At 48.9% G+C, this 12,405-nt stretch overlaps 1 protein-coding gene across 2 annotated transcripts in view; it reads left to right on the top strand.

Annotated features, from left to right (window-relative positions):
* The first annotated feature begins 200 nt into the window (after positions 1-200).
* Positions 201-12,405, top strand: part of Chpt1 (choline phosphotransferase 1) — a 32,301-nt gene continuing 20,096 nt past the window's right edge. For both annotated transcript variants that reach the window (XR_012908658.1, XM_075954704.1), the window contains exon 1: positions 201-587. Coding sequence is in view for 1 of the 2 variants with exons in the window: in XM_075954704.1 (XP_075810819.1) it covers positions 315-587 (273 nt within the window). In the remaining variant the exon portion in view is untranslated. The remainder of the gene's footprint in view (positions 588-12,405) is intronic.

Consider the following 12,405-nt stretch of genomic DNA (forward strand, 5'->3'; position numbering starts at 1 on the left):
CTCTGACCCCGCCCCTTGTCCCGCCCCAGTCCCCAGCGAGCCGAGGCACCGTGCTCCCCGGCTCCGCCCCCGCCCGCTAGCTCGCTGAGGCCCCGCCCCCACCCGTGAGCTTCCCGAGAACCCCGCCCCCAGCCCGTGTGCTCGCCGCGGCCCCGCCCCCAGCCCGAGAGCTCGCCGAGGCTCCGCCCCGCTGCCCGCCGCTGCGTGAGTGCCACCGGCGGAGCTGGCCGGGGCGCTGTGCCCTCGCTCCGCTCTCTACGCCCCCCGCGCGGGCCGCGGGCTGCGCTGGGTCGCGGCGGGCCCCGCAGGCGGCCATGGCGGCGGGCGCCGGGGCCAGGCCGGCGCCGCGCTGGGTGAAGGCGCTGGGTGAGCCGCTCAGCGCGGCGCAGCTGCGGCGGCTGGAGGAGCACCGCTACACCGCGGTCGGGGAGTCGCTGTTCGAGCCGCCGCTGCAGCTTTACTGGACCTGGCTGCTCCAATGGATCCCGCTCTGGGTGGCCCCCAACACCATCACCCTCATCGGCCTCGCCATCAACCTGCTCACCACCCTAGTGCTCATCTTCTACTGCCCCACGGTCACGGAGGAGGTAAGGTTGGCCGCCCGCCGGGGTGGTTCTCTCGAAACCCTTGGGCCTCCTCCCGAGCCTGCCCCACTCTAGGCGTCGGGGACGAGGGGAGACCCTTTGTTGGCGGAGCACCCTCCGGGTCTCGGAGGGAGGGACCGACACGACCAGACCGCTGTCCCACGGCGGTGTTCGGTTTTTTTTGCCTGCCCGGGGCTCCTAGAGACTGTCAGACCACTACTCCAATCCCGGGACCGTGCCGAGCTTCCCTGGTCCCTGGAGGGGGCTGTCAAGGTCACTGCCCCTTGACGCTGTCCTGTGTCTGCCCACTTCGTCCCTGGGGCTTTGGCCGACTGGAAGGTTGACGTAGGGACCACCAGCCTGTACTTTGTACCCTGGGGATTAAACACCCGCATCTCCATTCTGTCAGGCCTCGTGGGTCGGTTGGGTAAGCCCACGATGCCCTTTGGGACTTCATAATCCTTTGTTTCTCAAAGGTGGTGCCTAGTGATTCCGAAATTACTGATAGCATAACTGAGCAAAGATAAGTTGCTTCTGGATGGTCACTTCCTCTTTGGTTCATTGACTTTCTCATGGAAAAACAAACAGGATGTAGGTGACAGTCCTTATTAAGTTATCCAGACTTAGCGATTATAAAAGCCAACACATTTTATTAGCTGTAAGTATATCTAACCCATGTCTAAAGGAAGAAGAATAAGCAGTGTGGGCCTTGCACAGTGGTGATGAGAAGTGATTCCTTGGGCTGAGTATAGAGAATAAATAGCACAGTAAAGCGCCTTGATAACACTATATAGGGTACATGTTGCATGCAGATTCTGCGATACCACTTTCTTTAATCTTCCTCCATAATTATATGTAAACATAGGTCGTGCCCAAAAATGAGAGTTGGAGTACAATAACAGTAAAAGGGGTACAATAGGAATTGTTCCTGCTCTGCATCCACAAACATCTTTTTTAAAGGCTCAGTGGAATCTGCAGTTTAAAACATCTCGCTTGTCTACATCGATTCCTTAGCAGACATTGTATCATTGGTTGTTTTCTTGTGATTTGAAAGCACTAAGCCGTTTGGACTTTGGGGTTCTGATGTTCCCGGAGCCCCCATAAGCACTGTATCAGGATAAAAGGGCGACGGGCCTGCAAGTGAAGGACTTGGCTTCCCCTCAGCCTCCGCCTGGGGCAGACCTGCCAGATCTGTTTTCCCATGTTGAAAATAGAAATAATGCCAGCCGGGCCAATCTGACAAGGCGGCAGTGACGGCCAGATGATGCATGCAGTTCAAGGTGGGACACTGCACTTTAGAAGTTAAAACTGTCCCTCAACACGTTAAAAACACAGTTGATAGAGTGTTGGACGCGTGCACGGTAAAATTTAGCTTTGAATTGGGCTCAGGTTTGGCTGACAGCCTTCGGATGTTTGCGGCATCAACTAAGCCATGAACTTTGATGCTATTTACCGTCTGTTTGCTGAGCACTTAGAAGAAGGGACAAACAAGTCCCAGGGCTTTTGTTCTGGGTTGAAGGGGGGGGCAGTGGATGAGATGAATTTGTGATTAATTTATAGGCTCACACTCATTTTTTAAAAGAGGATGTGGTGGGGTCTGAGGCACAAGAAAATGCACAAAGGGGTAAATGAGAGATAAACAGAGTTTGTAGAGTGAGTGCTGTCGGGTCCTGCCTTTGCTTCTCAGTGGCCAAAGTAAAAGGAGAAAAGGCATTGCAGGATCCACAGTGGTTTTTAATTAAGATGCAAATGATATGTTCTAACAATCGTTTCTGGCTATTTTTGCCTTTATAAATGACCCAGCTGGATAAAATTCAGATCCAGGTTTGTCCGACTGTGAAGTGTCCTTCCTTCTGGTCGCCTGTGTGGCATGGAGGAAAACAAGTATGCAAAGGACTTTGGTTGGGGTTTTTACCTTTATCAACCGGAAGAGGCGGTGGAGTTTTTTTCTTCCTAGGGTGGTCTTCCTAATGTCTTGGAATTCCTTCCTGACAGCCTGAAATAACTGGTGTACATTTTCGTAAGGGAAAATTTAAGTCCACAGAGGTGAATTGGCTGACCTGGCCTGGAAGGTTTGGACTCTTAGACTTGGGCCTTCACAATGTATATGTGCTGTGTGGAGATGAACTGGGGCCTGAGGGCGGCAGGCGAGAAAGCTCTGCCCCTGGTGCTGTGTGGAGATTGAACCCCCGGGGCCTGAGGACCGCAGGCAAGAAAGCTCTGCCCCGAACAGCATTGTTTTAATTTTACTTTGAATTTTGAGGTAGGGCTCACTTAGCTGATTGGGCTAACCTGGAGATCAGTAGCCATGCGCTTATTTCTAGAACACGATTGGGCATGAAGGGGAGCTAATTGAAAAGGCTGTGGTTGACAGTAAGTTTCTAGAATGGTACTCCTTTATAGAATGGTACCGTGCAGCCTAGTCTTCCTGGCCTTCCCTGAACTTAAGGGAAACAATTTGCCCTGCCAGGGATATTTCTTCTCTTCCTTCTTCATGTATTAGATTACCTTCCTGTCTTCCAATGCTCAACTTTAACACCCTTTGCCCTAACACCACTACCCTGTTGCTTGTTTCTTCCTTCTAAGTCAAATCAGCTGCTCAGTCCTCTGAGCGCCCACAGTAATGAAAGTGGTAGCAAAGGCGCACAGCCTGCTTACTGCGCGCCGGGCAGTATTATAAGCTGCTTTTGTTTGGTTCTCTCGTCGTGACCCGTCAGCACTGTCTCGTGGAGAAGATACAGCTAATGTCTCCACTTCGCAGGTTTGGAAAATAAAGGGAAATTGTCTCCTAGGATTGTGTAACTGGAAGTGGGAACTAGGATTGCAAACCAGACAGCCGCGCTTCTGCTGCTGCAGAGTCTCCATTTCCTCCTGCTGAGCGGGACAGTCATCAGGTTCAGTTCACAGCAGTGCCTCCTGAGTGAGTGCCATCTCAGAGACGCTGTTCTCAGCGCTCACTGCGGATGGCAGGTAAATGAGGGGAGCCCCTCTCCAACCTTGACGAAGCAGTTAACTCTCCAGCCCTTGGCTCTTTCTTCCTAAAGTAGAGGCAGCATTTCTTAGAACATAAAAAGGGCCTGGAGCCAACTTAATGCATGCAGTTCCTGAATGTATATGTCTGATAACATGGTGATTCAAAGCTAGTTCTAGCTCCAGCCTCCTACGGTTACCAGAACCAAACACCCTTGCTCCTGACCCCTGAGATGCCAATCTTCAGGAGAATGGGATTGGTAGAAAGGAAGCAGGTTTATGCACAGCCAGCCCTGAAGGAGCGAGAAGGACTGGTTCCCTGAGGCTCTGCTTTCTCTGTGGGCGAGGAGGATGCAGTGAGGCTGGACTTCAGGCAGTCTGGCTAGCCTGGGCGTGCATGCGTTCTCCAGAAAGAGTTATCAGTTAGCACATAGACGGGGCTTCTGTTAAGCCGGAGGTTTGCAGAAAGAAGTGCAAAAGGGCAGAGGGTGGGGAGCGGAGCCCCAGCTGCAGTAGATTCTCTAACTACGAAATACTTCCATGCTTTTATTCATTTATTTTGTTAATATAAGTTGTGGCATAATTCTCTTTTGCTTATTTGCTTTGCTGTTTTCTCCCTGCCTTTTTAACCTGTGCATTTACATCCATGTTAGTGTCTCTGTCAAGGGCACACTTACAGCAGACCGGGACCGAGCTTGAGGCCAGCTTGGAGGGCAGGGTCTAGCATTTCTTTTACTTACAATGTTAGAACGTGACTGTGCCTGAGGAAGCCATGAAGGCCTGAAAGAAGTGGCTTGTACCTGGTTTTAAATAATGGGGTGGTAGCTACCTTTGCTGTACTGAGAATTGTAGAGCATTGCGGGGAAGACAGAAAGGAAAAGCTAGAGCCTATATACAGATTCCTACTTGGGTTTCTTTATAAGAGCGTGGTGATGGCGCACGCCTTTAATCCCAGCACTCAGGAGGCAGAGGCAGGCAGATCTCTGTGAGTTTGAGGCCAGCCTGGTCTACAGAGCTAGTTCCAGGACAGGCTACACAGCTACTGAGAAACCCTGTCTCGAAAAACCAGAGAGAGAGAGAGAGGGAGAGAATGAGTTCAGTTCTTTGAGATCTATATTTTCTTTTAATCACCTCTTTTTTTTAAGCAGCTAAATACTTTGTCGAGCATCATTTATTAAGGCAGGATGGTATGGCCTCTCTTATTAAAAGAAAATATTAACTCCCATTTGCCAGAAGGTGAGAGTTGAAGAAGCAGGGAAGAGCCTGGGAGGAGGCATGTTCTGGCACCTGGAGTGGGTGTTTTCATAAATTCTGCAGCCCGAGGGCTTCCTTGCCTCACCCTCCTTCCAGCTGTGCCTGGGAGAAGCCTTTCAGGACACAGCTTCCCTTGTGAGCTGTTGCTGTGGCTTCGGTGACTGCGCTCCAGTTAATTTCTAAGGAATAAATGGTGTCTCCTATAAAAGTCCATGTCAGATGTTAGTAAAACCTGAAATGGTGACATATTTGAAGAATTGTAAATCCCTCTCGTCTTGTAGGCTGCGGTGTAGATCTGACCCCTCTCACTTTACGTTAAAGAACAGAGCAGATTATTGGGGCATCTAATACACTTGATCCTGGGAAAGATTTGGGTGGGAGTTGGCCTCATAGTCTCTTCGGTTCCCCTTAGCTTTTCAGCAAGAACTCCGGTATGTGCCGAAGCAGGGAAAGTGATCTGGAAGTGTCTGAAACAGAGAGAGAAAGGCCACCTTCCTAGGACTCCTCAGACCCTCTTGATCTTGGCTGAGTGTGTCCTGAGTGATATGTGAGTCCCCGTGCCCTGCTGATAGCGGCCACATTTTATGGCAGTGAGTGTGCTCTCGTCACTCCAGTGTGTAAACTGAGCTGAAGCCGGAAGTCCAGGATGAAACCACTGAGCCCCTGCAGCCTGTTTGGCTCCACCAAGGGTGTTCTCTTTCACCTGACCGTTCACCTGCCCCAGAGGAAACCTGCTTCTGAGAACAAGGAAGTGCCCTGCTTATCACAGTTCCGTGTGTGTGTGTGTGTATGTGTGTATGTGTGTATGTGTGTATGTGTATATGTGTATATGTGTATATGTATGTATGCGTATGCGTGTGCGCGCGCAGTGTGTCTGGACCAGAAGTCAGCCTTCGATGTAATTCCTCAGGACACCCACCCCCAGCTTGTTTTTTGAGACATGGTCTCTCTCAATGGGTCTTGGGGCTCACCAGTTAGCCTAAGCTGGCTGGCCAACAAGCCCCAGTGATTTTGCTATCCCTGCTTCCCCATGTATGGTAACTGGGATCATAACCATGTGCCCCACACCTGTCTGTTTACATGGTACAGGGGACTGAACCTTATTTAAGCTAACTTGTCCGTCTCTTTACCAGTGGAGCTGTTTTCCCAACACACAGCAAATTGGTTTTGTTGTTGTTTTATTTTGTTTTTTGAGACTATGTTGCCCTGGCTGTTTTGGAACTTTACTCTGTACACCAGCCTGGCCTTGAACTCATAGATCTGCCTGCTTCTGTCTCCTGGGTGATGGGATTAAAGGTGTGTGCCACCACTGCCCCAATAGCAAACTGTTTTAACACATCACAGGCACATTGGGGAAGTAGAGAAGTTACAAGATTGGGGCATTTCGTTATTTCTGATGGCGTGTTTTCCTGAGCCAGGCTAGCAGGCTGCTGGAGACACGACAAGTTTTCTGAGAAATCCTAGAATCACCTGAGAGGGTGTGAGCGGTATGCAGGTGTTGCACGTTTCTCACGCACAGCCTCCTGTCTCCTTAGCATGCAGAAACACCATGTCCATTTCGTACAGAAGTCAGCTGGAGTATGAGTTCTATTCGGATCTCACCAGCTGACGTGAGCGGGTTTGTGAACTGCCCCCCTTCACCTGACACGGAGTGGGTTTGTGAATCCCCTTCAGCTGACGTGGAGCTGGTTCGTGAATCCACCCCCCCTTTAGCTGACGTGGAGCCGGTTCCTGAATCCCCTTCAGCTGAAGTGGAGCTGTTAGTGAATCCCCTTTTGCATTTGTCAGCTTGCCCATGGCCATTTAAAGCAAAAAGATACTAAGTATAAAAATTGAGGGAAAAATTGAAAAACGTATAGTTTTAGTAGTTCCTGAACTTCCCTTTCAAAAGACTTTTTGGGCTTTGCTAGCATGATCGCTAACCTAACTTGTCACAGGATTTAGGATTGTCTTTGGAAATACACCCACGTTTGTCTGAGAATGTTCCTATCAGGGTTAACTGAGGACTGAGGACTCTTTTGAATGTGGGGAACACTGTGTCGTGGGTGAGTGACCAGGAAAGGGCAGAGGGGACAGCACACTGAGCAGCAGCCTGGCCAGCTCTGGTGTTCCCAGTCTCTGCTGCATGCCTTCCCTCCACAATGGACCGAGCAGCCCTTCTTCCCGAGTCTCTGTCAGACACTCTGCTACACAAGAAAGTTTACTGTGGAAGCTCAATACCGAGGCATGGGGCCTTTCTGTGACGAACAGGGGCTTGTGATTCACAGGGCTTTGGAGCTGGTTTGTGGGAGGAATGAAGACGAGTTTGGAGTCATGGATTAGAGGAGCCCCAGACCATTGTAAACAGTGTGACAGGCCATTGTGGTGGGGTTTGTAGGACCAAGAGAAACAGCGTAGACGCGGCTCGGGGTTTCAGAGGGGCACCTGACTGCATCCTGCCAATGATGGAAAACTTAGAATGAAGCTGAAAGCCGTGGACTGAGCTGTTTGGTGTAGCAGATTTGAGGACAGGGTGACGTCCAGGCGGTGACTGGGTACTGTCCTGGGCGACAGCACTGTACCGAGAGCAGACAGGTAACGAGAGATGGGCGCAGAGAGTAGCTGCAGTTGTTAGGGGGAGACAATAGGAAAGGCACCGCTTTCCCCACAAAGCCTCCAACCTGTGAAAACAGGAGTGCCTTTGAAAAGCAGGTCCTGGGTTGAGAGTCAGCTGCTTTTCACTGTGTCAGCATTAAGACTAAAAACATAGTCCCATTCTAAACCTTAATATGTATAGAATCTTAGGTGTGCTGTATTAACTACTTTTTTCAAAATACATGAAATGAGTTCATAACTGTTCAGACCCAAACATCACCCATGAGTTGCCTACCGTTGTCCAGAAGAGTCAGTAATAGAATAGCAGTAACACCAGCGGGGCCCCTCTCTTAGGTTCACAGTCTAGGTACCTTCATAAGCACATCACATCTAGTAATTCACTTAATGCTCACGAGACAGTGATTGTCCCCTTCTTCCTCCCTCCCTTTCTTTTTCTTCATGTTTGGAGACTGAATCACCAAGAAGTTAAGTAATTTTTCAAACTCTTTACCCATTAAGCGGCATAGCAAAGATCTGGGTGCAAGCAGAATCGGGAAGAAAGCCTGGGGGTCTCCTTGGAACAATTACTGTTAACTGTTCCTGGGTGGGATGTGTGAGAGCATTGCTGGCTTTCATTATCACGACTCAGAAACTCAACGCATGGTCCTGTTAAATGAGTCTAGAGTGGACACATGTTATTCGGCTCCTGTGTCGTGTGGAGCAGATTTCAGAAACTCACCGCACGGTCCTGTTACGTGAATCCACGGTGCACACATGGTTTGAGTCGACCTGATCTAGCTAGCGGGCTGATTTAGAGGCTGGCAAAGACTGTTGCCCAGAGAGCCCAGTGCTGACAAGTCTACATCACAGTGAGGTGTGTGAGCAGATGAAGTCCCGTCTCCCTTCCCAGCCCTCACTCTTAGGATGCCCCGGATCAGTACCTGATCTCTCTCCAGGTCTCCTCCCTGCTCGGGCTTAATTTCCGCAAAGGCGGTTGACACACTCTGGTCCTCGAGGCTCTGAGCGTTTAACTTCCCTCCACGCAACTTGGATTAAGATAAGTGTTATGTTTTGTAATGTAGATTTAGGTTTATGATAAGGATGGTTTTTGGAGTGTTTGTTTATTTATTTATTATTTCTATGTGTGTTAGTCTGTGGCATAGCTTACAGTGTGGAAACTTCCGGAACCTCCTATTTGAGGATCCACTGCTGTCATCTCTCAGACCAGTTGGTACCAAGCTCAGCCCACGACAGCAATCATACAGTTACTCCGCAGCTGAGGCTCTGTGGCTCGCATTCTTGGGAAATGCCTCTTGTTCACTGCGGTTCCTCCTTCTGTCTCCTCGGTCCTCCAGCAGTAGACTTCTGGAACACGCCTCAGCCCAGAGAGGGTTTCTGCTGTGGAGGGCCTTCCACCGGCTGAAGGCCTGGTGACTAGACGGACCCTCCCCTCCTCCCCGTAACCTTCACTGTTACTGGGGAGAGGTGGTATGCCCTTATTAAGTTCAATCATTTGAGCAGTTAGGAATTAATTTTCTTCCTGGCGGAAGTTGCATAGAGGAAGGAGTCCATGCCTTGAGGAAGTGAGGGCAAGCCTTTGTGACGCTCTTGCCTTTTCTCACTTTGTCTGTACCATGAACAGGCTTTAAGGTGCCGCCTTAGACACAGAAGAGCTCAGAGTGCTTGTGGTTCCACACCTGGTCCCAGTGCTCTTCCAGAACCTGAATGGCACGTGAGATCCTAGTTAGTGCGCATTTCAGCTGCAGGGTGGCGCCGTCACAGGATTGCTGGCATTTCAAACACAGACGTTTAAGAAACCACATACTGAGGGTGTTTGTGACTTTCTGACAATGCCCTCTCTTCAGGACAGCTTGCTCATGATTTCACAGCTGGTGGTAGTAAATTAAAACCACACAGCTCTGGAACCCTCTAGTTAACGAAGATTGAGTTTAATCCAGGTAAAGACTATGTAAGTCATTTGGCTTATCGTTCTTCAAATGAAATAGTGAACTGCCACTTCCGTTCCTTTCATTTTCAATCACATGTGTGTGTCTGCATTTCTGGGAATGCCAGAGGTATTCAGTCCCCGGAGCTGGAGGTACTGGTGATTGTGAGGCATCTGACTTGGGTGCTGGGAATTGAAGTCCTCTGCAAGTGAAACAGGAACCCCATTTCTGTAGAAGGTATATTTTAAGTGGCGTATAGTGACTAGTGGCAGCTGATCATGTATGATGTGTCCCTGCTCTGGGGTGGGGAATGTAAAGTGGACCTGAGAGACAGGCCAGCCATCCTCAGGCTTGTTTACTCTAAGTTCAGCCGGAAGTTGAGATTTGTTGTCTGAGACAGAAAGAATGGGAGACTTTTGGAGCTCTGGGCTGCAGAGCTTGGATTGAAGAGGGAAGATCACGGAGCAGGTGGAAGTGGGTCTGTCTGGAAGGAGAGCACGGACAGCCTCCCCTCCCCTGGTCTGCGGTCCTGCTCCTCCCCGGGTCCCTTTCCTGTAATATGGATGTGAAGTTAGGGATTTCATGCGTGGGGCTGTTGACGCCCAGATGGTTTTTGAAGAAACAAATTGTGGATGATAATTAAACTGAAGCCTGCTAGACTGTTCCTCGGTGGAGCTCTGTGCCGGAGAATGTAAGAGCTTCAGCGTGTTCCAGGCTCGGCAGCGGCTTGGTTGGTTTATATGTTCATAAAACGATGCGTGTCTATTTCTGCAGAACTCGAGAGAGCACTGGGGAACTTTGTGACCGAAGTGGTGCCGGTTCCCCAATGCCTATTTATAACGGCTTTTCAGTGGAGGACCCCAGAAGCCTGTCCTTTGGGGGAAGATAGCGAGCAAGAGGGAAAATGATGTTGTGTGCCCTCTTAGAGTTTAACCCTGACTCCCAGTTTTATATGCATTTGAGATACAACCTGAAGACTTGCGGCTTCTTTCTTTTTAGTGGAGAACTAACTGTTCCTGATTAGCAGAGCTGTTCTTTGTGAAACCTCCCGAGACTTTAAATCCCAGGCGGGTTTCTGTTTCCCGGTTTTATGCAGCCAGGGTGATTCCTCAGCTGTTGTCGCGGCTCCACAGCACATGGCTCAGTGCGCCTGTCCACACCCGGGCTGCTGCTCTCTTACAGACGCTCTCAGCCGCACCGCACCGCTCTTCTCTTAGGTCAGGGTGACTTAGAGTCCTTTGAGGTCATTCTCAGCACAGCACAGCCGACGTTTGTGCACACCCAGGCCCGTCAGGGTGCAGAGAGACCCGGTCTTAAACCAGACAATGCCTGGAAACATCAGAGCAGACACCAGCAATGTGCTTATTAGTGTTGGTCGTATACTGTCAATAAATTGTGGATATTAGCCGGGTGGTGGTGGTGCACGCCTTTGATCCCAGCACTCGGGAGGCAGAGGCAGGCAGATCTCTGTGAGTTCGAGATCAGCCTGGTCTACAAGAGCTAGTTTCAGGACAGGCTCCAAAGCCACAGAGAAACCCTGTCTCGAAAAACCAAAAAAAAAAAAAAAAAAAAAAAGAATTGTGGCTATTGAGATGACGTTTATCCAGAGCAAGTTTTTTAGGAAGATTGAGAAGTAGGTTTTTGGGTTGACTGGATATTTATATAATCATCAAAAACCATGCACAAGTTGATATTTAAAAAATATATTTGCCTCAAAAAATAGGTAAACAATACTACTGGCTAACTTTATTAAGTTTACTGTGTGCCAGGGCTGATAAAGAGCCTGTAACAGTTTGTTTCATGAGATAAAACCATTATTCAGCTGTTTAGTAAAACTAGATTATCTTAAGGATACACATCCAAAATCCTAGCACTTGGGAGGCAGAGGCAGGATGGTCTATAGTGAGTTCAAGGCCAGTCTGGGCTAAGTAGTGAGGGATGACCTCACCGCTGCACAGAAGAGTGAGCACTATGAAGTCCCTTGTCTGATATTTGAACTGGATATTTTCTATTGCTCTCGCTTCAAGTTGACGCTTTTCTCTGCCATGTGTGTGCTGATGTATGCAATGTGTCTTTTCTTTGGCTTTTAAAATGATTTTGTCATTGTGCTTTAGGCTTATTATTATTATTACTGTTCCGTGCCTTGGTGGGGAGAGAGAGAGTGTGTGTTTGTGTAGGGGTAGTGAAATAGGGCCTTGCTATATAGTGTAGGCTAGCCTAGAGCTTGCTATAAGCCTTGACCTCATGACCCTCCTGTCTTAATGTCTTGAATGCTTGGATTACAGTCATGCATCCCAACCTAACGCCTAGGTTGGTTTTAAGACTATTCTGTTGGGCTTCTCAGATGTATAGGCTTATAAATTTCATAAAACTTGGAAAAATTTCAATCATTTCCTATCATTTTTATGACTCTCCTGTTTCTATTTTTTTTCACTTGGTATGGTATTTTGCCTGCATGTATGTGGGTGGGAGTTGGGTCCCATAGAACTGGAGTTACAGACAACTGTGAGCCACCATGTGGGTGCTGGGACTTGAACCTAGGTCCTCTGGAAGAGCAGCCAGTGCTCTTACCTGCTGAGCCATCTCTCCAGCCGCTGTTTGAAACTCACACACATGTGCTTTCCTGTTGCACTGGAGGCAAGTCTGTTCTGAGTTCGGTTACGTTAGTCTCTTCCCGGGCACCATTTGGGATCGTTTTCCTCGAGCAGTCTGCCAGTTCTCTGACCTTGAGGATCTGATGCAAATGGTCTCAGCCACTGTGTTTTACAGAGTTCTTACTGCACTGTTCATACCTAGAAGTTTCTCTTTGAGTCTTCCATTTTTCCTTTTGTAATTTTTCTCTACCTTCATAAAAATATGGAGCGTATTTGTAACAACTATCTTAATGTTCTGGTGTGCTGTTCCTATTATTTCTGACATTCTTGAGTATAATTGATCAATTTCACTTCTTTTCGTCTTCTGCTTCTTGGTAATTTTTGACTGGGTGCCAAATCTTGTGGATTTGTATTTTGGGGTGCAAGATTTTTTTCCCCTGCAGGTGTACTCAAAGTCTCTGTGTTAGTTTTTGTTAGAGAAGT

The sequence above is a fragment of the Microtus pennsylvanicus genome, chromosome 20 (assembly GCF_037038515.1).
Source record: "Microtus pennsylvanicus isolate mMicPen1 chromosome 20, mMicPen1.hap1, whole genome shotgun sequence".
Classification (NCBI taxonomy): domain Eukaryota; kingdom Metazoa; phylum Chordata; class Mammalia; order Rodentia; family Cricetidae; genus Microtus; species Microtus pennsylvanicus.